This window comes from Habropoda laboriosa, unplaced genomic scaffold (assembly GCF_001263275.1).
Source record: "Habropoda laboriosa isolate 0110345459 unplaced genomic scaffold, ASM126327v1 scaffold28, whole genome shotgun sequence".
NCBI lineage: Eukaryota > Metazoa > Arthropoda > Insecta > Hymenoptera > Apidae > Habropoda > Habropoda laboriosa.
Window position 1 is genome coordinate 834,760 of NW_017100174.1, and position 25,481 is coordinate 860,240.

At 42.9% G+C, this 25,481-nt stretch overlaps 1 protein-coding gene across 1 annotated transcript in view; it reads left to right on the plus strand.

The window, feature by feature from the left end:
• LOC108578734 (protein groucho-like) overlaps window positions 1–25,481 on the plus strand; it is a 63,773-nt gene that overhangs the window by 4,789 nt on the left and 33,503 nt on the right. Inside the window, exon 2 of the mRNA XM_017942111.1 lies at window positions 24,025–24,122. Coding sequence (XP_017797600.1) covers window positions 24,025–24,122 — 98 coding nt within the window. The remainder of the gene's footprint in view (window positions 1–24,024; window positions 24,123–25,481) is intronic.

Sequence of the window (25,481 nt, forward strand, 5' to 3'; positions counted from 1 at the left end):
GGAGTGGGGCGAATAAAGGGGTTCGAAGTACGATAGCACGAAATTCGCGGTCCGCACGCTCGCGAGCTTCCGCAGAGACCGCAATATGCATTGGTAATTACACGGGATGAATTACACCGCGGAATGAGCGAAGCGTGTTACGTGTAATTGGCGCGCATTATAAATCTCGCGACGTGCAAATAGCTCCGCGCCTCCATTCCGCGTTGGATCCGTGGATATCGGTGTGTGTTGGGTGTGGATCGAGTTGCGTGCGTCCGGGAGGAGAGCGGCAAGCTCGTTCTTTTCCGGTTGACGTTGCGTCGCTTTCGTTTTTGTTGCGAATCGTTTCGCGATAATTTATCGTTACACGCTACTCGCGTTATATCGAACGCGGGACGACGTCGACGAGCAGCAGAGGTGGATACGAGAGATTTAGATGGAACGATGTTTTTAAGGACGTTTCATTTCCATGTTTCTGTCGTTGTTATCGTCGCTGTTTAATATCCCGCAACGGCTGACCTGTTAATCGCTAATTATTCAAGAAACTACGACAGGTGAACTTGATTCCGTTTTGTACATTATTTCGTACTCGCTTCTTTCGTATAGAATAGGTAACAGTGTGAGCAGAGTTTTAATATTCTTAGACTAAGTGGTTCGATTAGGAGTACACCGTTAACAGAATTAGAATATAAATGTCGATTCTCCCGGTGGTGGTGTAAAATTGGGATAAATAATTGAACGCCGTTTTAGACGGTGCTAATGCTTCTTTGGAGGCACGTACAAACACTTTCTTAACGCTTCGCAAATGAATCGTGTCAACTTGGACATTTAGTACCGTCTCTATCGTTATTCAAAGCACCGTTCCCCAAATTTCTTAAACTCCTAACCTGACGTCTCTTCTCTCTCACGCATCTCTCTCGCGGTACATTCCTACAAAAATTCTTAATCCTGCGTCAATGGTTCTGAAAAAAAAACGTAAGGTTCACAACTTCCGTTCTCCAGGGATCAATCGAATCTTCCTCGTCTTCGATCCTCGTCGTTTAAACGACGCCCAAACAAGCTCTCCGCTCTTGAAGGCGCTAAAAGCCTTTCGGGAATTACTAATTTGCATGGAACGCAAACGACCGAACGGAATTTCGCGTCGTTAGTCAACGACGCCGTAGCGAGTTTATCGCGGTCGTGAAAGCAAGAGGGTAAGGGCGGGGGGGGATAAAGAGAGAGTGAGAGAGAGGAGGAAGTCTCCTGACGCGTATACACGGACCACCGCCCTAGCTCTTTCTCGAAGCTCGAAGAGTTACACCTTTCTTCTGCTTCTCACATCGCGACTCATTTCAGCGGGCTGGTACTTGACCGAGTTGACACAGGCGGTGTTATTGGCACTCTGGAGGGCCGCCAGGGTTGTTTACGTACAAGCTGTACAAATATTATTTCCGGACAAACTGGCTCGCCGATCATTACGAAACTCCAGGCGGAAAGTTTTAACAGCGACCCCTACGCCCCCCTTTTCACCGCCTCCTCCTTCGTTCCGTCGTCCTCCAGACGATACTTTAAACTTCCAGACGGGATCGATCGTTAGGATCGACCCGGTGTTTCCGGGAGGACTACTTGAACCACGGCTCACACAGGGATTTCGAACCACCTCCGCCGTCGTTGGAACGTTTGCGGTCGGACAATCGAACGGTGGAGTTTTCTTTTTTCACCGGTGGAATTCCGTGAAACTGTTCTCTGGTAAACTTACCGTGCCGGATGGTTTCGATGTTAAAAGGTTATCGAAATTGTACAGTCCGAGATTGAGATCGAGCTTAGCTCGCCTTGTTTGCCATTCGAATGGAAAATAATGGCGATAGCGGTGTGTGCCGAGTGGTTTTCACATTTTTACCGGAATTTCGCTTCGACGAGAGAATTTTTATTCGAAGTTTCCGATAGCGGGAAATGTTCAAACGCCGATTTCAGTGTTGCACGGCGTTCCTTGTGTTTGGACAGACGAATTGATGGAGATAAATTAGCGAATTAATACGATAAGTTTAAATGGATTTCTACCAGGTGGTAATTAACAAACATTAAGCAGGTTATATATAACGGTGAAGATAAATTCAGTGATCTAGGTAAACGTTAGATATAGGTTACATTATATAAAACAATTAGGTATGATATCGCCTATACAAATAACAGTTTATGGCTCGGTACAGAATTCACCATGTGAAAATCTTTAACTTACTCCAGAAGGTAGATAGCCTGTTCAAATATTATTATACCTACTAAGTATAATAAATTTTCTATTCCCGACAATTAGCTTAAACAGTATTCACTTTTGTGTTTCTTCGCTGTGTATACAGATACGAAGTTTAGCCAAAGATTCGCCAAATTATCACGTTAAATCTCGTCGAAAAATTTTTCTTCGACTATTTGAACAATACATTAGGACCAAGTAAAAATCTCGTCGGTGTGGTTGGAAAGAGAAGGAAGAATATACATTATTTATAGACAGACGTTCGTTCTAAAAAGTCACGATGTCACATTCTCAAATTTTCGAGCTCGATTTCTCGCATTCATTTTTTACGACCGCGATCAGTCACGTCTTATATAGCTCGTGTTGAAGATAACTTGAAAAGAATGATTTCCAGTGAAATATCGCGGGAATCTGCGCGTCATTCCCTCCGATATTGCTCCGAATAAATCACGTTCCGCGCGGAATGCCTTTATTGACGTACGACTGTCTTGTACGTGTCGTAAACGTGAAAGAGGAGTATTCGAAAGCACGTATATATGTATGTACATGCGCGTATATGTGCTTCACGACGATACGGTTTTGTCTAAAAATTTCAGAACAGGATGACGCAAATCCTCGACAAACTCGGCCACGGGAATATTTCCCGGGATGCTAAAGGTGCATTTTCATTCGCGTTGGAGAGGATACGCGTCGAACGGAGACTTTTGAATACTCGAGACGAAAAGTCGAGCGTAGAGCGATTGCATGCTTATCGCTGTGATATCTCGACACGAATTTGTTCCTCTGCGAATAAAACCGGCGCGCACACATCGCGTACAGATGTATACATAGGTATATATCTGCGTGTTTGTGGTCGCCGTTGACGTATCGGCGAATATCTAAAGTGGCTCTTTTCGTAACACGTCTGGAAATTCGGCTCGCGATCGCCGAAAAAAAGAACCGAGGATATCGTCTACGATACCAGAGTTATCGTGTTTCTTCGCGATACCCCGCGATACCATCCCCTTTCTTTTTTTCTTGCAATCTTTAATACATCGCTTATAAATAGCAGAATCTTGAGATTTTTTGAACGACGCGAGAGAGAAAGTAAGAAATTCGACGAATTCGTTGGATAATTCTTTTTTCTTCTCTCGCACGCGATAACGAGAACGTTCAAGTAACCCTATTTCGCTGCTTTCAATTGTGAGAGAGGGGGAAATATTGATTCCCGATGATTATTCCGGTGAATCAACTCGAAAAATGAGTCACCGTCCGCGGAGCAAATGTTTGCTCCAATTTGCCACTCATTTTTGCTCTCTAATTAAATTCGTTAATGAGTTTAATTAAATTTATTTGCATTCAGCGCACCGCGACGGACTGTCCTACGGTGGACTCAAAAATTCATTGTTAATCGGTGGTTGCGGGCAAGCGTGGTGCTGCTGCGCTCGTTCAACGTAGACAGGTCCACCGAGAAATCGGCCGCCGAGCAAATCCCTTGGCTGTAATTGTTGCAAAATACACAAAACAGGCTGCATTCGCCCGGAACAGCCACATTATCAAACCAACACCGCACCGTGTAGCACTAATAACCCTCCAAAAACGCGCAACTTTTCCCTCTTCATCTCTCCTCCTCCTCCTCTCTGCTCATTATTTCACGGTACGAATTTAATCAATCGAACACGTACATTCGACGAGCACACATGCACGCAGACACACGTTTCATTGGAATTAAAAGTTCCACTCGAAAGACAAGACAGATGTGCACTTCTTCGTGGCAATTAAGCGTATCATTGAAACACCCGTTTCAGTGTAATCGTCTCTCCTCGAGTTGTAAGAAACAGACGCGCGCACACACACACACACACACAGTGTCTTTTAGCATGAGTTGGAAAATAACGTAAAAGAGTCACGACGAATTACGTCGTGGCTGACAATCTTGGGTCAGTCATTAGTTTATTGCGGTGCAGGTTCGCTGAGGTTACCAGCGAGACTTTGTATCGGCGTGATTAAGAACGATTCCCCTTGGCTACCTCTTCTGACCCGTGACAATCCGTCGAAACAGTCTTGTCGGAGCAAAGTTTCTCATCGCTTCGAGAAAATGATGCAACACCGACGTCTGTGTATGGAATCTTCATTTGATACAGCGTGTGTCGGTATTTTAACGCTGTCGAGATTGTACAAATTTTAATTTACCCGTACTGTGGTTTTTTTTAACCATTAATTTTTCGCTGTAGCACATTTTAGTACGCGACGTGCCCCGCGATGGACGACAGTTCAATCGCGGTTTTAAAATTTTTTTTTAATTTTGAAATAAAAATTTAAAATTTATCGCTTTTAAATTGCTTTTACTGAATTAAGGTGGAAGTGTGTAAAGGGCGAGAATTAGGGACTGAATTAAGGTGAAAGTGTGCAAAGAGGGAACAGCGCGGGAAAATATTCAGAACGCCTATAGGAGCGAAGGACACAGCTCGAGAAAATATTCAGAACGCCTATAGGCGCCAAGGCGCTACGTACAAAAACATAGTTGCAAAGTGTTCAAACCGAACGACGTTGGAAGATCCGAGAACACGAAGGTTTTTAAGTCATCCAAAGACGATTGTAATTCGTCTGACACCTTGGATGAATCAGCCTGATCCATCGCAACCAAAATCTGTGCACTGGTTCGAAAAGAAGAAATCGAAACGGCGTTACAAAAAGTGTCCACTGAACAATTCTGCTCGTACAGTATCTACGAGGAATCGAGGGAAAAACCGAAGCATCGAGATCGAAAATTTCGAAGACCAAAATGTTCGTCGGCAGATTGTCCAATGATACTTGCAAATCGTCGTCAAAGACGTGCGATCGTTCGTCTTCGTCGAGAGGATGGGAAGAAACGTTTCTAGGCAGCGTCTGCATCGTCGAAGGATCTAAAAAGTCGAGCATCGTGTAAAAGTAGCTCTTTGAAAAGAGGAACCATTAGAAAGAGAAACTGTCTGCGTGTTTGCAGAGCACGAATCGAGTAACCGCTCCCCTCGGTCAAAGAAACATGGAAAACTGCAAGGGGTAAATTGTCCGAAGCGAAGACGGGATTTAGAAGAAAGTCACAGGTAGGAACGTGTTCGCCTACGCGGGAGAAGAGAAGATATTACAAAAGCAGCGGCGAATGGAAGGGAAGCAGAGGTATCCGGTACGATTGAGAATTTTCAAGACAGAAAATGGTTTTGGACCTGTGTTTACCGATCACGACCGAAGTGAGACGAGGTAATCGTTATTTTATAGAAGAGATAAAGAAGCCGAGATTGAGTCCGATGCGAAATTTCACGTATACTGAAGAATCCGTGTCCTCCGAAGTATTGGTCCTGGCATTGATATCGGAAAAACGAAGGATCGTGCGAGGAAAGCAAGGGAAGGGAAAAGAAGAAAAGTGAAGAGTTGTCCACGTGCTCGTAAATTTTGAGTTGTCGGTTGTCGTGTGTACGATACTGTTCTTCCTTGAATAACATGCAAAAGTGGTTCATCGAGATAATTGAATTTATTCTCGAGATTTTATTCGATCGTATAACATTTCGATTCAGTTCTAGGTTTTAATTTAACCGTTTATAACGCCGTGTGAGTTAGAAGTGACTATTTCATGTCCAATGATCGTAGTAAATTTACTATAATTATTCTGACTTTAAATAATATAAGAATGCAGTTTTTTCTATCCTGGGAGAACTGGGGAGTGGGTAGGGTGACTCGTCGGTAGCTTTTCAAGTCAAGCTCCCGTTCCTCGCGACTAATGTTAAGATGGGTGACCGCCAACGATTAGAGAGAAATGCGAGCAGACGCCTAATAGCAGTGAAACTTTAAACTGAAGTTAAAGCAGTTAAACTTAAGTTCAACTTGTTACAGTGAACTTGTCAAAAATACAATAAAATTATAATATCGAGTTCAACCAGAATACTCAAAGGGTTAACGTAACAATTTACCTCTCTCGTAAACCACTTGTCCTCTCAACCGTTTTACATTTCTCTTTAAACCTAGTCGCTTTTGCTCCTCTTATTTCCATGAAAGATATTTTGGCACTTTTGAACGCGCCTGCTCGGTTAGGGTGCGCCAGAAAACGGAGAAGTAACCGCATTGTTGGCACGATAATACGGACTAATTTGTAAGGGGCAGCGAAACGTTGGAATCAAGAGCACCATTGTCAGCCGGAGTCCTTGGTGGAACATGTTGGACAAAGCCCTCTTCCGACGAGTCCTTAAGATCGCCTCATTGTTCATAGACCCGTGGGTCCTCTTCCACGCTCCATAGAGCGGCCGTTTAGTTAGAAATTGCCGATATTATGCGCTCGACACTTCTTCTTTCGCGAGGTACCCGGGGGGCAATAGACGGAGAAAGAAAGAGAAAAGAAAGAAAGAAGGAAATCTCTCGTATTGTTTGCGATCCACTTTGTCAAATATTTGTTGACGCCCAGGCTTCTAACCAGGCCTTGCCTGCCTGATGAATGATCCTCGGTGGAATTAGTTCTCACGTTGCGGGCTAATAAGCTCTCGCATTCGAAATTGGGCGTTGCTGATAATTTCCACTATCTTATCTTTGGCACGTTCAATTCTGTTGAACTTGTTCCTCGAGGGGTGCTGTTTTTTTTTTTCTCCAATTGATATTTCATTGATAATTTCAAACGACAATATTTTTATTCGTTAGCGATGTCGAAGAAAAAGAGGATTAATTTTCTTTCTCAAGTTGCAACTTGAATAGACGAGATTCAGTTCTATTCAGAATTTACTCATTTCTCGCCTGTGTTTGCGCTGCTCATGATCGAACCACGTGACACGCTGAACGTGTAATCTTTTTCTAAAATTTTCCTCGATAATGTGATTAATTCGAAGAAATAGCTTAGCGAGCTTTTTATTTCACGCGTTGATTAACTATCGCGAATGTGGTAATCGTGATTCCGGGGAAACACGATTTGTTCCATTATACAACATTGCAAAATGCGCAATGTCGTTTTTAGCGTACGATGAAATGTCACTTTTTTTCGGTTTTCTTAATCCTCAGGATGTTGAGTAGAAATGCTTGTCACTTTCACGAAAAATCATGTCTCGTCGTTTTGCACATTTAAACGTACACAGTTGTTTTACTTTTAATCCCTGTCGCGAAACCGTTCCGACGCGTTCTCTAGTTAACTGCACGTAATCGGTCCACAATTATCGCTGTTCACACTCATCCTCTCATTTATCATTCGCGTATCCCACACGCGCCCATCTGTGCAACGATGAGTGCTTATTTTAAACTCACTTGCTACACATGTAGGAAGAAAAATAATTAGTCGAATGCGTGCTAGACAAGATGACGAACGTAGATTTCTCTATCCTCAAATAATCTTCGAATTTAGGTTAAATCACTAAACAAATTTCACTATAAGTATATTTGAAAATAATACTTTCACGTAATAAATCCGTACATTAATTAATAGGTGAAATTAGAAAAAAGTGAATAAAAGAATACTAAAACCTTCCATTAAAAAAGAAAAAAAAAAACATAATTTTAAGTGTCTACCAAGTGTAGACGAATCTAAATAATTACAAATTTCCATTTAGAGTGCTTTGAATAATTCTAAATAAATTATTTTCGAACAATTCTTTTAAGAAAGAAAACAAAAAAACAAGCAAAAGAAAACTATATCTCACCCTTATTTGCGAAATTACACGAACACAGTTTATATGAAAAATTTGTCAGATCACCGATACCGTATGTTAATAACACGTATTCACGAACACGTCCGAAAAAGGAAGGATTCCTCGACGATGTAGATCATAATACTTCCACCAAAAATGATAATTCGGTAACCTGATCAACCGATCATTATTCTCTCTCCCCGTAATATCGAACCCGTACTTCGTTAAACGAACAAAATCACCATTCTCACGATAAAAATACAAGAGAAGTTGGCAGGCTCTCGGCGCGTTGAAATAACGACGAAGCCGTCTCTCCTCTTCTCGTTTGTCGCGCACCTACCATTCTCGAATCCCGGGGCCCGACCCTGTTCCTCGTATAATTAGGGAAGAAACTGGAAGTTTTAAGCAGACCGGTGAGTAGGTGAGAACAACAGGGTTGTGGCATGAATAGCTCCGCCGCCTGCCTTCTCCCTACAGAAATTTCCTACACCGGCCCGGTGTGGATTATTGCGAAGGGGACGGAATCGACTACGAAATTGAAGGGCTCCGGGCAATTTGGGACGGTCCGCCCTAAAACTGCCGTCAATTTCCGCGTTAATGGCCGAATTCGGGAAATGGTACTTGGACCCTCGTCACCATTAAAATGCCTTCGTTACGAGTCTTCGTTGCCCTGGTGGTGCACGGTGTATTTAGGTATAGAGGCGCTCGTGTTTCGGTCTCTGGAAAGTAGCCGAGTCTCTGTTTCACTGCGAGAAGAGGCCTCCTCTGTTCGTCGTCAACTAAACGAACGCGTATCGATTACTTATTTCGTACGTCGAGTCCTGATTACAAATTAAAATCGTGCCCGGCATTAACAGGTCGTCGAAGAATCGACGACGAAGCCTCGAACCGTTGGACGTGTTCGAACTTTCAAACTTTTCAGGTGCTTAATCGCGGGCAGTACGCGTCATCATCCGCGCGTCATTTTACCTTTAATAGACTTCTCCGCGTTCTTTTGTATGTGTACAGCGTGCATCGAGATAGACGGTTACAATTGAGCGTATAGAGTGATTCGTCGTGACTCTCTGTGCCGGTACGACGAGAGGAAGGGGGTTAGGTACAGTTAGATTTAACGTACGTATTAAAAATGTGTGTATACACCTAGGTGCTGTTTAATCGTACCGGTGGAATTGAACAGTATTGGAAAAATCGAGGCGAATCAGTGATCGCGTTTCACGCGTCATCGAATCCTTTTTCTTAACGCAATCTCGTACCGTGGCGCGCGTTGATTCGCGGTTTTATGCTCTCGCCGGCTAAACGAGCGCAATCGAAGCCAACGAGAACACTCGAGCCTCTGTGTGCAATCAGCGTTGAACGCGGGGGTGGAGGACGAGCGTTTTTACCGGGTCGCGAAAAAAAAATTCGATCGCGCCCTCGATTATATACCTACGTACATACGTGTATATACGGTGAATGGTTCACGCTATTCGTACAGGTATACTATTCACACGTATATACATGTACAGGGTGTCCGGCAGATTTTCGTATAAAATTTTGCCAGTGTGTACTGCGGTTAAAAATAAGGCGAAAATGTCGTATGAACATGGTCGGATAAACGCTTTATGAAAAAGTTACACCTAATGAGAATTACGAGCGAAAAACCTTATAAATGGAACATTCTGCGTTGATGTAATCTGTATTTGCAGAATTAAATCAACGTTCCACGAAATTATTATAGATAGAGTCAGAACGAAATCGAGATTCCAGTAAATTTAACTCTACGATGTACAGAAATACACGACAGTGCACCCTGTACATTTTATATTGCTCTAACTTTTTAACAGAGCATTTTGGGGCCTATGTTAATATTCCTCTCATTTTCTTCGTACGAACACACTGGTAAAGTTTGAACGAAAACTTATGAAACACCCTGTACAATATTTTTTCCTTATTTCCACTAATAAGTTTCGATCGTTTAACTTTGAAACACCCTGTGCAATAATTTTTCCTCACTTCCATCCATGGTGTACGTACGTATCGGTAAGTTTCGATCGTTCACCTTTGAAACACCCAGTGCGCATACGTGCGCGCGCGCGCGTGTGTGATATACGCAATCGGTGAGAATTCCAGCGATCGTGAGCGTTCGCGCACGCTCGGGCGACCGAAAGCGAGCGAGTACACGAGGGCGCGGAAACGCAAGCACGCACGCGCTATACCCTGTGTACATTGTTCGCAATAATGAGGAGTTTGCACAGACCGGGATCCCGACGTTCTTCAAACAAGGAGAGCAAGGACAAACAGGCCTATATGGACGGATGGACAAACACACTCAGCCACGAATCACACACCGCACCGGCAGCCCTGTCGACATGCGTATTGCGTGCTTATGTACGCGCCTAAGCCTGCGCGCGCGCGCGCACCGAACGCTCACGAACGAAGCCTCTTCACCGCCTCCCACCGAGGAAACTATCGACCATCACCCTCGCTCAACAAGCACCATAAGCGATATGGTGGCTAATATTTGCCGGGCTAAGCACACAAATACAATACAGTACTGTTTACCTACTGCCAGTGGCGCTCAGCCGTTTTGATCGACGCTGCTGATACCAGCAGGCCCCGTTTGTAATTGCAGCTCGCTCTCCCTCCCTCCCCCTCTCTCTCTCTCTCTTTGTCGCGCGAGCTTACTCTCTGTCGTAGACGTGTGTAATGTTGCACCGTACCGTGATGGTGCGCCGGTTTCGAAATGGTAAACGCGCGTTTCATTATGAATCGATCGAATTTCGTGCATCCGTTCGCGTGTGTCCGATTCGTCGCGTTTCGATGACAAGTGGGTTTGGACTCCTGGGAGGAAATGGTGTTTGGAGTTCGATTTCTTTCTGTCTCTCGGTATCGGTGTTAGCTTTGAAATAAGGTTCGGTATGATAGATGGTTTAGGTTGGTTCGTGTGCACGTTTGATTCAAGTCTGGAGTATAGATAAATTTCGGTTCGATGGTCACGTTGTACTTACTATGTGAATTGCGTTCTGTTGATTTTTAACTTATGAAACACCCTGTACAATATTTTTTCCTTATTTCCACTAATAAGTTTCGATCGTTTAACTTTGAAACACCCTGTGCAATAATTTTTCCTCACTTCCATCCATGGTGTACGTACGTATCGGTAAGTTTCGATCGTTCACCTTTGAAACACCCAGTGCGCATACGTGCGCGCGCGCGCGTGTGTGATATACGCAATCGGTGAGAATTCCAGCGATCGTGAGCGTTCGCGCACGCTCGGGCGACCGAAAGCGAGCGAGTACACGAGGGCGCGGAAACGCAAGCACGCACGCGCTATACCCTGTGTACATTGTTCGCAATAATGAGGAGTTTGCACAGACCGGGATCCCGACGTTCTTCAAACAAGGAGAGCAAGGACAAACAGGCCTATATGGACGGATGGACAAACACACTCAGCCACGAATCACACACCGCACCGGCAGCCCTGTCGACATGCGTATTGCGTGCTTATGTACGCGCCTAAGCCTGCGCGCGCGCGCGCACCGAACGCTCACGAACGAAGCCTCTTCACCGCCTCCCACCGAGGAAACTATCGACCATCACCCTCGCTCAACAAGCACCATAAGCGATATGGTGGCTAATATTTGCCGGGCTAAGCACACAAATACAATACAGTACTGTTTACCTACTGCCAGTGGCGCTCAGCCGTTTTGATCGACGCTGCTGATACCAGCAGGCCCCGTTTGTAATTGCAGCTCGCTCTCCCTCCCTCCCCCTCTCTCTCTCTCTCTTTGTCGCGCGAGCTTACTCTCTGTCGTAGACGTGTGTAATGTTGCACCGTACCGTGATGGTGCGCCGGTTTCGAAATGGTAAACGCGCGTTTCATTATGAATCGATCGAATTTCGTGCATCCGTTCGCGTGTGTCCGATTCGTCGCGTTTCGATGACAAGTGGGTTTGGACTCCTGGGAGGAAATGGTGTTTGGAGTTCGATTTCTTTCTGTCTCTCGGTATCGGTGTTAGCTTTGAAATAAGGTTCGGTATGATAGATGGTTTAAGTTGGTTCGTGTGCACGTTTGATTCAAGTCTGGAGTATAGATAAATTTCGGTTCGATGGTCACGTTGTACTTACTATGTGAATTGCGTTCTGTTGATTTTTTATATTTTCTTTTAAGGTTGTATATCTACCTTTGTATCTTGAAGTTAGTTTAATAATAGAAAATCATTAATGGAGCAACGATCATTGGATATTCTATACGGTAGATATTAATTCGAAACGCTGAGTCGAAAGTTGTACTCCTCTTATCGATACGGCCATCCAAAGGACGTACTCGAGATAAGCGATAGGCGATCAAGATCGATTTACGGTGTTTGTAGAACAATGTTTCCCGGATATGATTTTCGTAGCCCTGATATCACGACGATATTTTCGATGACTCGGTAAATTTAATACCCGCTGATAATGTTGATTGCGGTTTATCAAGTTAAGACTTGTGATTTCTAATATCTATTTATGAAAAACGTGTAAACTGCCGGTTGTTACATGTACAAAGCGATCTGTAAATCTAGAGCATCGCTATCGGTTGTAATATACTTCTAGAAAAGTGTGCTACATTTCGGGTAAAAAAATAAAAAGATAATCAATTATTTAGTAGAAATTAACAATTATTCTCACATATTTCTAACTATCTGTAGGTACTTCAAATCTCTCGTTACTTTACAGCTGTTGGAAAAACCAACTTGGAAATTCCACGTTTCGTTCCAAACTGCTAATGGCTTAACTATAGGGAACACGAAACACAGAATTATTTCACCAGATGTTTTCCACGGGGAAAAACCAATGGCAAACATATTTCCAGCTGAACTTTTCTAACCCTTTACAACGTACTTGTGTATCACAGTTCTATTCCACCATTCTACCATTTTTTCGAACATAGTCCTTCTCGGTCTTCTTATTTTCACAAAAATCTCGCCAAACGGAATACTAAAACTACAGCCTACAGTATCACAAAGGAACCACCAATTCGCGAACAATTATGTCGACCTCAATTTTTCCAAAACCATTCTTCTCCGCTACAAAGAAGCATTCACGGTAACAGAAATACTCCGAACGGATTCACGGAACTCTCTCGCTGGCTTTTGCCAAGGGGAATTTTTTCCCCCACCCGCCTATCGATCGTACAGGAACGGTCGATTCGTTTCAGAGGGGAAACATTTCCGCGAATCGGCCGATTTTGCGTGAACACGGAGATCCGCCGGCGAATTTTTTTGCCGCGTGTCGACCGCAGCACACAGCACGGGCGGCACCAGTTCTCTCGCTATCGAAAACGAGCTCTCCTCGGCCAACGTTCACCGCACCGTTCCTTTTGAACTGCGAAATTCTCCCAGGAGCCGCGGCCCGCCAGCATCCTGGCCTGACGGTTAGGTCAGCTGGTCGGTGGTTTGCGAACTATCTCAATTTGCCTAAGCCGCAACCGCGGCGACCACGGGAACCGCAACTTCCCTCATCCGTGGCCACCTTTGCCCCTCTTTCTCCGCAATTTCAGCCGCTCTCTCTCACGCCAGCGTACCTCCTTTTCCCTCCCGACCTTTCGCCGTTCCGTCTCTCGCCCAACACTGTCCTCTCTCTCTATCGCGAGCGGACACGGCTCCACCATCTCGAGAATTTAGCAACTACCCAGCGTAACCTCTGACCGCAGACCCTCGCGCCGAGAGGACGACACCATCCGTGTACTTTGCTCCGTAGTAAGGTCGAGCGATTTTAATGATACTCCGACCCGAAGAGATATATACAGGGTGCTCCGCAAAACTGTAATTCCTTTGGCGCAACAATACGTGAAGGAAGAGAATTTTTCTGGGAGGATGCTTCGTTTTCGGGAAAATTGGACAGTATAGAAGTGCCATGACGAATGGTAACAGTGAAACTCTGACCCCAGAAACAGATATATAGAGGGTGTTTCGCAAAACTGTAATCCGCTTGGCGCAAAAATACTTGGAGAACGCGGAAGAAAATTTTTCTGAGGCATTTTTCTTTCTCGGGAAATTGAGAAATACAAAAGCCACGCCATAGCTGTGCTCGAAAATTTTCAGTTCGCACACTGAGAAACGCTTTCATCCGTTACACTTGTGAATTCGATTTACTGGAAAGTTAGAACGGGTTCTACTTCGACACCCTGTGTGTGAATATATGAGAGGTGGTCGGGGATGGGAATATCAGGAATTTCTAGAGCGGGATTACGAATAACCGCGACTCCGCAGCGGGAAAAGAAAATTCTCGATCTGGTTACTGGTTTAGCCTGCGTGTCTCGATGGAAGACAAGAGATTGGATTCTTTCGCGATTGCCTGGCGGTATCGAGCGCAGAATCCTGCGGTTTCCTACTCGAAGGCTAATTTCGGAGTACAGCGGCGAGGATTAGTACAGGATGTCGCAATATGTACGAGGTGCTGTCTCAAGTTAGAATTGTATTGCGGTGGATGATGGCTAATGTAAGTGGGACAGGTCGTGTGCTTTTTTCTTCCTTTTGATTGTACACGGTAGAAATTGTACGACAGCTCTAATGATGCGTTTCTAACCATTATACGGAGATATTAAATTTTTTAATAACGTACGTTTACAGCAGAATTTGGGACAGAAGAGATTATCGAAGAACCGTTACACGAGTTTCGGTATAATATTAAATTCTCTTATATCTCGAATGATTTTGAAAAATATTTAAAAACAGAGGATGAGAAAAATTGAATAATACAGAAACCGTGCAAAACTGTTTAAAATTGAAAAGATTTTATTTTACATTATTTTTTCACCGACGATTCAGAATTATTTCGAAAGATAATCGAACGTTAAAACACGAATTCTTCTGAAACGAACGTTACCGTCCAACCTCGTATATTTGTTGATAGCAAGTTGAACGCGTATTAGAATAAAGCTGTTTGTTTTAAGCAATCTGTTTACGTAGTCTACTCGCAGAGCAAAGCGAGAACTTCCTCTTGAGTGCTCGCAGCTTTTATCTGCTAAATATATCATCGCGAAAGATATCCCGTGTGGAGGCGATATCGGGTGCTCACGGTATCAAGCTACTTAATAACAGCATTAACGATGTATTTTTAGGATGGGGGAAAAAAAAAAGAAGAAAGAAAGACGACAGCCTTAAAATCGTGAGTGGCCGATAAGCGTTGGCAAGTCGTGGCTTCAATATCGGTCACCAGAGTGTCCTTGTTTGCGCTGGAGTTAAGATTGACTGTAATAAAACGAGGGGGCCACAGGTTTCTTCCATCGTCGGTCTACGTTGACCGTAGGAACGTCGTTCGGTCTCGTTCAGTTCGTTCATAAAACCATTCGATAAAATCATTTTCTCACGTGCTGTTAGAAAAGATCTACCGTTCCCCTTCGACGAAATCCAGATCTCCGTTAAAATAAATAGCCTGTGACACTGTTGTTGTTATTATTATTATTCGAGTGAACACACTATTTATCGTAGTTTTATCTCGGGCGATAAGTTTCATATACGCGCGAGATACACGCTCGAATGCACCGAGGGGAAAAATATGATTCGTCGTCGTTTTGCGTCCTTGCGAGATGCAATGTGTATTTCGTTCGAGAGTAATATGTACATACGTGTAGATATATACGTATACGTGGGTTAAAAATTATCTTTAAATCTTGCGGAATGGCCCAGGGGAAGTCCTGTCGCAGAACCTGACTATCTTTTCGCCGAACGAAAAGTCGAAAAGATGGCGAATGTGGTAATTTACGCGGAACCACGGACAAGATAAAAACCGTGCCGAGAATATTTCCATGCGGATAAAAACTTGGAACATTTCGATGTGGATCGCGTTTGGCTTGTAAAGAACACGCAACTTCTTCGATAAACCGCTTCCCTCTAAAGAAGGAGAAAAAAAGAAAAGAAGTAACGAACTCGTCGTGAAACCTGGAAAACGTGCTGATAAACACGGAGGCTAAAATCGATATCGTTCGATCGTATCTTATTTGCAGCGAGAGAAAAACAGACAGAGAGAGGAGAGAGAGAGAGTGTGTGTCTTAATCATCTTGATACGGTCAGTGCATTAAAAAGGTGTGTACGTGTATGTGTATAAGACAAGAGAGGTTCAATTGTACTTTAAAGACTTCCAATCTTGGGGTATTATCGAGCGAGTATCTTAACAGATTGACGGATAGGGATTTTTTATTAAATTTTTGGGTCACCGATTCGGTCGGCAAATATTTGCATTCGGTAATAACACTTGGAGGAGTCTTCAAAAACAAATGTACACGTGCAACGATCGTTCCGATCGATAGATAGACGAACGTGTTAATTATAATTGTTCAATTGTATCGCGATGTTTTTCCCGGTTTTTGAACAGTTTTCTAATATAAACCGATAGCGACGATCAGTATCTTTTTTATAATTGATCACTTGAAACGATAATAATTTAACCGAGTGCGTTTTGTTGGTTTTATATTTCGTTTTCTTTTTTCTTTTTCTTTCATTGGTAATTGTGGAAATTTTGTCGTATTCGTAATTGTCCGTGGTTAGTTCGTTCCTCAGGATCTACTTCGTATTGTGAAGTTATCGCGACGCGACGCCTCCCCCGCGGAAATTCCAGTTCCGACGACAAATTTGCTTCCGGATTGCGAAAATCTCCGGCGTCGGTAACTATACGTTATTTCCACCACAGCGGGTGTGGAGTGAATGCACGGTGTGCTGGCCGGTTCGCATTGCGGTGCACAGCGTAACGAAGTGCATTTTAGCGCATTAGCCGAAACGCTCTAAAAGCCGCAAAGTGCCGCTTGCGTTAAGAACCGTTTAAACTGCTGCAACAAGCTGCGTAGAACGCGTGCTGTGTGCATGTGTGCACGTTGTACCGAAGATGTAGGTATTTAACAAAGGTGAATGAAAAAGAAAAAATGTCTATGGGTAAAGGATAACACTGTATGCAAATTAAAAGAGCAATTACGAAAGAATAGTGAACTGTACGAATGGTAGCAGATGTGTTGGATTTGGTAATATCGGTATTACGTGTTTGCTGTATTTGAATAGAACAGATCAGAGAATCGAAAACTGAAGGATCTTGGATCTATGGACTTCGAGCTATTCAGAGTAAATCTCGACTTTGGGGAACTCAAATTTATAGGCTTCGATTTGGAGGGAGTCGAATCTACCGATCTGAATTCAGAGGACCCAGAGTCTATGGATCTCGATTTAAAGGATCCTGGTTCCATAGATTTCGATTTGGAGGAACTCGGATCTACTCTTCGTTCAAAATAAGAATAACGTCGTATCGCGCATGAGACGTGTCTAAGGCAGGGCTAGAACCACTAGAACGTCCAAACCTCCACTTAACCGCCTACGTTTTTCTCTGTCTTACCCTCTGCTACGCTCTCTGTCTATGCGCAGAACGGACGAAAATCGGTCCGAGAGCGAGGTTATTCTTATTTTGAATGAACAGTGTAGATCTGGATTCAGAGGACCCAGAGTCTATAGATCTCGATTTAAAGGATCCTGGTTCCATAGATTTCGATTTGGAGGAACTCGGATCTATAGATCTGGATTCAGAGGACTCGAGTCTATAGATCTCGAGTCAAAGGACCTTGAGTCCAGAGGCTTCGATTTGAATTATTCAGGGTAAACCTCGATCTTGGGGAACCTAATGAATTTTCATAGTCTTCCATTTAGAGATCTCGATGTACAGATCTGGATTCAGAGGACCCTGAATCTCTAGACCTCGATTCAAAGAACCCTACGTCCACAGACCTCAATTTGAACCTCGTTAGATCCGTAGATCCTCCTTTGGATAATCCAGGGTCCGTAGAATTTGATCTAAACCACTATGGTTCCATAATTCCACTAGAACACGAAGGAACCATCGCCAAGGATCTCGAAGATCGTCGATGTCCTCGAAGATCAGCGAACCCATGCTGATCATTACCTGGTCTACGGACCCAAATACCGTCCGAATTGAGATACACGGATCCAGAGTACTCGAAAATCGTGAACCATGGATCCAGGATGGGACCGAATCGAGATCTACGGGCTTATCTGGATCGAAATCTATAGACACTCTTCTCATCACCCATGAATAATTTGTACCTTCGTTGCTTCGTATAAATAATTCTGAACCAGATGTGCAGGCGAAAATCTGCTCGAACGTTCCGTTCGGATTTTCCTCGTTTATCACTACTTCCTCCTCCTTTCTCCCACCTAACCAGGAAGCTTGATTTCGTGCTTGGATTCAATATTTTATTGAAACTAGACGATCGGAGAACCGCAAGAATCTCGAACAAAGGGACTCCGATGGATTCTGCGATCGATTTAGTTCGCCGACAGCTGAACCAAAGGAGGAGGTTGGTGGAGGAGAAGGGACGAGGGAGAGGAGGGTTCTCTCTAGGCTCTCCTCGGTTCATTCGATTACAACGGCTCGATTGTGATCGAGGTCAGGAGGTACCCGATGCACTTCTAGCTTAACCCGAGATAACTCGGGAGGGCTAGCCTTCTCTTCCTTCCTTCTTGTTCCTCTCGATAATGCTCATCGTTGCTTCACCGGAGTCTCCTCGAGGATACATACTTTACTCGAGAGAGAAGAAGTTGCGCCCCGGTACCGAGAGATGCAGACGTTGATTAATCAGCAACCTTTTTGTTTTCTTTTCAACGACAGGGGAAAAGAGAGCGTGAGGAGGAGGAGGAGGAGGGGGGAGGGGGAGGTGTAATCAAGAGAGTTTCGCAAATTATCGCGCCGAATGCGAACGATCGCCTCGATTCAAGCTCGAAACGTAACGTTTCGTAGCGAGGCGAAGATTGATGAGTCACATGAAGCTACGTGGAATAATTGATGCGATTAAAGAGCGTTCGTTTTGCGTTTGCTTTTACGGAGGGGAACGGTATATCCTCTTTGAGTAATCTGATTCACGTTCGTTACGCATGTAAAACGGTTGAAAGAATGAGAAAGGTTAACGTAGTTTCTTGAACGCTGGGTAATGATTTGTAATCTTGTGTAACAGCGAATAGAAATGTTTTTACGTTATTTCTTTGACGTGTCTCACCTCTGTTCTTTTTCGCGTTCAGTCAATCTTGTTACACCGACGTGACTTACGCCTGTCACGTTTTTGAATATATTCCAACTGAGGAATTTGATACATCGGTAAAATGGTAATTTCGTTTTTCTAATGAAAGTGATCTGTTTTTAATCAATGTTTTCACAGAATCGTTAAACGAAGAAACATTTTACGCATCAAATAATCCATTGTTGCAATTTGCACTTTTAGAAACTGTTAGGTTGCAAAAACATAACCTAACCTATCGCGAAAGATTATCAACAATTTACGTAAATTTTTGATCAAACTTTTTATAGAATCAATCGAACGAAGGAACATTTTAGCCCACGAGATAGCCCTTTGTTGCTATTTGAACTTTTAGGAACACCCGTGGTAGAAACGTGACCTAACCTATCACGAAAGATTATCAACAATTTACGCGAATTTTTGATCAAACTTTTTATACAATCATTGAGCGAAAAAAACATTTTATCCATCGAATAATTAATTTTTTTTCAATTTGAACTATCAGTAACACCTGTTACGAAAATGTAACCTAACATGTTGCGAAAAATGCCGAAGAATTGAAGGATTATCTACATTGTACGGTATTTAACGCGTACATCTAGCCCAGAACCGTCTTTTCGACACGGTGCTGTCTCGTCGATCGATTTTCACGAGTTCAACAGAGATACTGGTCGGCTAACGTGACTCTGGTTGTTGGGGAGCGTATCCGACACGATCTACAGGTCGACCGAAGGACGACGCTTGCGTAGGCAGGGCACCGCGAATGTAGTTAACAGAACACCCTCTCTCACAGGGTTCACACGTGCACGCCGATGGGCACCCACGTGCACTTGCACGCACACGTACACGTGTGCGCTGCCTCACAAGTTCATAGTTTCGGTTGTAGCGTGTAATCCTCGCGGACACCGCAAACATGTAATTAACACTTGCTCTCTCTCTACGAGCCGTTGCAGTCAGTCGAGATCATGTTGACTATACCTGGCCTCGACTCTGCCGCCCCGTGTAATCGTGTGCGCATGCTGAGCGATGTAACGAATAAGACCCCAGTTATACACGGGGTGTCTCGAGTGCTGGCGCAAATATTTTGCCGCTTTGCATTCCAGACGTTGATTTTCATGGAATTTCTTCTTTTTTCTTTTTTCAGTGTTTTTTTCTTTTAATTCTTTTTCGAACTTATCGGGAAATATGTGTTTAGGTAATCAATATTTTCTAACGTTGAATAAAATTGTTTACTTTTCGTTGAGTTTCTTGTAGTATCGCAAGGAGGAGGTTATTTGTTCTATCAGTTGCGAGATTCTTTTCTTTTTCTTTTTTTTTTTTTTGAAGTAGGTAGCCTGTTTCTATTCTTTGTCGAGGAAATTATACCTAGTAATTGATTAAACAAGCACACGCGTAATAGCGTGCTTTACTCACTGTCATTCGATCTGAGGTTGACTCGTAACAGGTTTAAAATTGAAGAAAAGAGGAGGTTAAAGTGGTTTAATCTACCTTCTAAACAAGCACTCGGGGGAAATGTAGTTCTCGAACAACAAAATTCTGAAAGGTTTCAAAAATGACGGTGCTATGTATACACGTATATCGGTTGGAAACTTAAAACCTGTGATTTGCAGACTCCGTCGATGCGTGAAACTCGACCGTTCCAAACCATCCATCTAACCTCCATTGATCGAACGGCTCTATATTCCCCATGCAGACATAATGCGCGTTTCTCTATTCATATTATCTCGAACGTTCTGCGAAATCCTCAATAACGCTCGAAATCGCATCCGCGTTGCCACGGATTCGATATGTGACACTATCTCCGAATCGTGTTCTATGTTTTCACCGTATTTCTCGCGCGATGAAAATTCGCTCGAGAATGTTGGAGCGTTTCGTGAAAAGGAAAAAATCTTCATTCCAAGATTTAACATACTGTGATACTTTAGATACCTATATATCACCATTCACGATAGATTAAGTTTCCCAAAAAGATCGCGAGCGAAGTACACGAGGATACCAATATGGCGGCGCCGCATTTCGTGAAAGTTCTTCTCCAACCGTGAATAAAAGAGGTTATTAAAATTTACGAATTCTTCGTTATAATATTGAATATCCTGTGTACTTTAGACCCGTGTACGTCACTTTTTACCATAGATCAATTTTCCTGAAGATTTCGCGTGAAAGGAGTGAAACGTGGGGAATACCAATATGGCGGCGCTGCATTTCGTAAAGGTTCTTTTCAAATCACAAATAAAGGAGGTTAACAAAACTTACGAATTTTTTATTATAATATTAAACATCCTGCGTACTTCAAATCCCTATATATCACTTTTTACGGAAAACAAATTTCCCCAAAAAAATCTCGCGCGAAAGACAAAAGTATTTCCAATATGGCGGCGCCGCATTTCTTTTCGAATCACGAATGATGCAGGTTATTAAAATTTTTCGAATTCGTCATTCCAATATCGAACATCCTGTGTATTTTAAATTCTTACGAATCACTTTTTACGATAAATAAATTTCCCCAAAAATATCTCGCGCGAAAGACACGAGGACATCCAACATGGCGGCGCCGCATTTCATAAAACTTCTTCTGGAATCACGAATGAAGCAGGTTATTAAAATTTTTCGAATTCGTCATTCCAATATCGAACATCCTGTGTATTTTAAATTCTTACGAATCACTTTTTACGATAAATAAATTTCCCCAAAAATATCTCGCGCGAAAGACACGAGGACATCCAACATGGCGGCGCCGCATTTCAGGCATAGTCCTTAGGGGCCTGTGGAGAAAGGGGAGGAGATCCACCTGATGGCAATCTTGTTATCGCGTTGCGTTACGTTACAACATTGTGTGCTCATCCACGCGTGCACGATTGCCGATGGCGTTTAGATGTCTTTTACTGTTTACCGTGTAGCCAGAGCGCAGCGGTGCGCTCCACCGCCTCGCCTCTTCGCTACGCCTGTCTGATTCCCCCCTTTTCTTCGCGAAGCCGCGAATCAGCTAACGCATTACTTCCTGCATCCATTCCGCTCTTTCACGGTGAACAGCTGTGTGAAATTAATTATTCACCGATGGCATTGACGTGTATTCACATCGCGCGCACCACTCGGCTTCCGTTTGCCGTTCTCTCCCTTCCCTTTCCTCTCTCTTTCTTCTTCTTCTCTTGTCTCTTTTGCATCTTCGTCGGTTTATTCTTCTTTTTCGATTTCTCCCCCTTCTTCCTTTTTTTTTTCCTTCTATCCCCATTTCGAGCTACAAGAATTCTTCCGCGAAGCACGATTATGGCTTGTGCGCAAGCGCCGGAGTTCGGAGAAGAATTGGGACCATAATGAATGTTAATGGGGTTTAATGAGGGCTCGTACGTGCGGCCTGCTGGATGGAAATGTGGCGCTTTTGTTGCCGTGGTATTTTAAGCTGGAAAATTTCGCGTTGGTTTAACACGTTTGTTGCGAAGGTTGACGGCAAGTGTATAGGTTTAACAAACAGGTCATTGTGGCTTGGAAAAATGTTACCGCGAAGGTGTTTCAGCGTTGTTGCACCTGTGCGACGTGTATTAATGACGTTATGCAAAGTATCGGAAAATTTGAAGTTCAATTTGTATTCAGAATATTGATAGGGAATGTGAGAATGATCGAGCGGATAGGTTGTACGGGGGACATAAATCATCCGACGGTTAATTATTGTTATAGTTGCACCACGTGTGATTATCTACGCTGTACTATATTAAGTTTTCATGGCTCTTGTAACTTCTTACGTTAATCACATTAGCAATAAATATTTCATAATAGTAGTAATAGTTACTGTCACTCTTGTGTCAACACAATCTTGATGATTTTATCGTATCGTAAATGCAGTGTTAACTTTTATATTTTTCCCTTTTTTATTATTAGAACGTGTAATATTTATTGAAAATTTTTTACTTGGATCTACGTTTACAATATTACCGTGCCACGTAATTTCTTCGCTAGATTTCAACTTTCATAATTCGACCTAACCTGAGAGTGTAGGTATATAATTCTATCGCTATCTTGGCATAAAGTAAATTGTAACACTAGAGGTATGGAATAGAAAAAGAACAGTGTCGTCTAGTGTGAAATTATGAATACATTGACATAAGCGAATAATGTCGGTGATTAAAAAGAGAATATATGATTTTACGATACAGGTACGATCGAGAGAGAGCCGTTATTGGCGCTCGTGAAACCTGTACAGAAAACAGCTAAAACGGATGTGAGGATTTTTAGTTCTCATCGGCATAATAGCCGCGTATCGACTAAAAAGATAATGATATGCAATCTTCTGTCGGTGGTTTTCGCATAACATGGGCAACGATTAATAGAACAAAGTTTAGACTGCAAAGTTTCTGTGTGTTTTACGTGCTGTTGCGTTATAATGCGATACCACACACGATGTAGTTAGATATTCTAACCGCTATATTGCGCCGCTTTCATGGACTAAGCCGTAGTTTATTACTGTGAAATCTGATACGTATTTTTTCTGCCATTTCGCTTCTATAATAATAGCCATTTAAAATAATGGTATTTTGTTTCACACAAATTGAGGTTACCTTTGTCGTTCGTTGTGAAAAATTTCAAAGTGCAATACACACTACTTTTTCGAACTTTTTAGAAACCTAATTTAGCTCCAGAAAAGAGACTCATACTAATTTCTTTCTCATTTTTATTATTTTCAACAAACAACTCGAGAATAAAGTGTTAAAAATTGTCAAGAATAAAATAGTTAATTTGTCCTTTTTTTTTTTTGTAAATTTAAAAGTGCAATTTATTATTTTTGAAAATTTCTCAGAAACTTAATTTCGCTGCAAAAATGGTACTTTCATTTTTAACAAATCATTGTAGAAGGAAGTGTTGAAAATTGAAAGAAATCGTTAATTGTACTTTTTTTTCCGAGTTAAACGATATCAATTTGAAGGAGTGAAAAATTCTGCCTAATTAGTTCGTAAGGAAGCCCGCGATAAGTGTGGCGAGCTTCGCCCCACAAACTGAATTAACATATTTCGGAGCACAGAGTCAATTACTCACCCGTATCTCCCGAGTACTTACTCGATGAATATCTGGCGAGTACTTGCTCCGGGGGAAAAAAATTTAAGACAATGAAGAAGTAACAAGATCGTTAATTTAGCTACTCGGTTATTAATGTTCTCGTTGTAAATTTATTGCAGGGTCCACCGCAACCCGGGCAGCAAATTAAATTCACAGTCGGAGAATCCTGCGATAGGATCAAAGAAGAATTCAACTTCTTGCAGAACCAATGCCATGCGTAAGTGTGAAACATCTTTGTAGTCTAATTACGTACATATAATTCTCTGTTTTCGACACGTCCTACCGCAATCGTTTCAACGAGCAAAAATACCCAATTACACCTACAATTCGAAATAACAATTAAGCCTTTCATTCGATATTTTTCGTTATTACATTCCCCTACGAGAAAGAAGGAAACGTGGTTCTAGTATAATTAGAACAATTAAAAGCGAACAAAACTGCGTCGTTAAATTTTATTAAATTACCAGCGACAAAAAGTTGGAAATTGCATTAAAACTAGATTAAATCGATCCTCGAGCAACAATGACGTTACAATGGCTCACGTTAACAAGAATAAAATTCAACTGTAAAACTGGAACGTAAAAACAATCGTTCAGAGAGGAGTTTCGGTTTTCGACGAGGAGGTGTTGTACCTTTTGCAAGTCACCTTATTACAGTTCCCTTCCTTCTCTCTCTCTCTCTCTTCTCTGCCAGAGAATCAAGGGAATTAATATTAAAAAAGACTGGCGGCCGGAGCTAATCCGAAAAAGGCCTTCCGGTCCGAATAAGTTTATTAAATCGCGTAACGACAGCAAAAGAAAAAAGAAGATAGAGAGAGAGAGCGAGAGAGAGAGGGTGAAAAAAAGGAGAAAAAGGAGGATGAGGAGGAGGAGGAGAGAAAAAAAAAGGGCAAGAGTCGTAAAACGATTGAAGCCGAGCGGCACCTGCTCATCAGCCCTTTCAGCCTCCTCTCTCACTCTCGGTTCTCCTTTTGTCTCGAAGTTGCACACGTAGCCGACAGCAGCAGCAGCAACAGCAGCAGCATCGGAAAAAGAGAGCCTGGGAATTCGTGCAGCTGCTTCCTTGGCTTTGCACGCGATACACAAAAGCCATAAGTGATTTACGACAACGTGGCTATTGGCAGACACGTAATGACACCCGTGCACAACGTGTAGCCACCGCGAATACGAAATTAAGGAAGCCTCGGGTCTCTCTCCGTTGCCTCGCCGCTGCTGCTGCATTTTTCAGCGTCTCGCGGATCGAAACTTTCATTGTTCGTACTACGTGGAACTTACCAGCCGGAAGTTTCCAACTCTTTCTCCTTTCTCTCTCTCTCTCTCTCTCTCTCCTCTACCTTTCCTTCTCTCCTATTTTTCTTCTTTTTTTTTCCCCTCTTTGAAGTTGGCGAACGTACACGGCATTGTTCCTCGTCGATGACGCGTGGGATATAAGAGAGAGAACCGCGGCGAACGATATTTTCAAGAGCCGTGACCGCGTCAAACTTCGCGCGACACGCATCTACAGTGAGGGTGTAAAGTGTGTAGGAATGATAGAGACACGTTTTTCAATTGTAGGTGGATGTTTAATCGGTGGATGG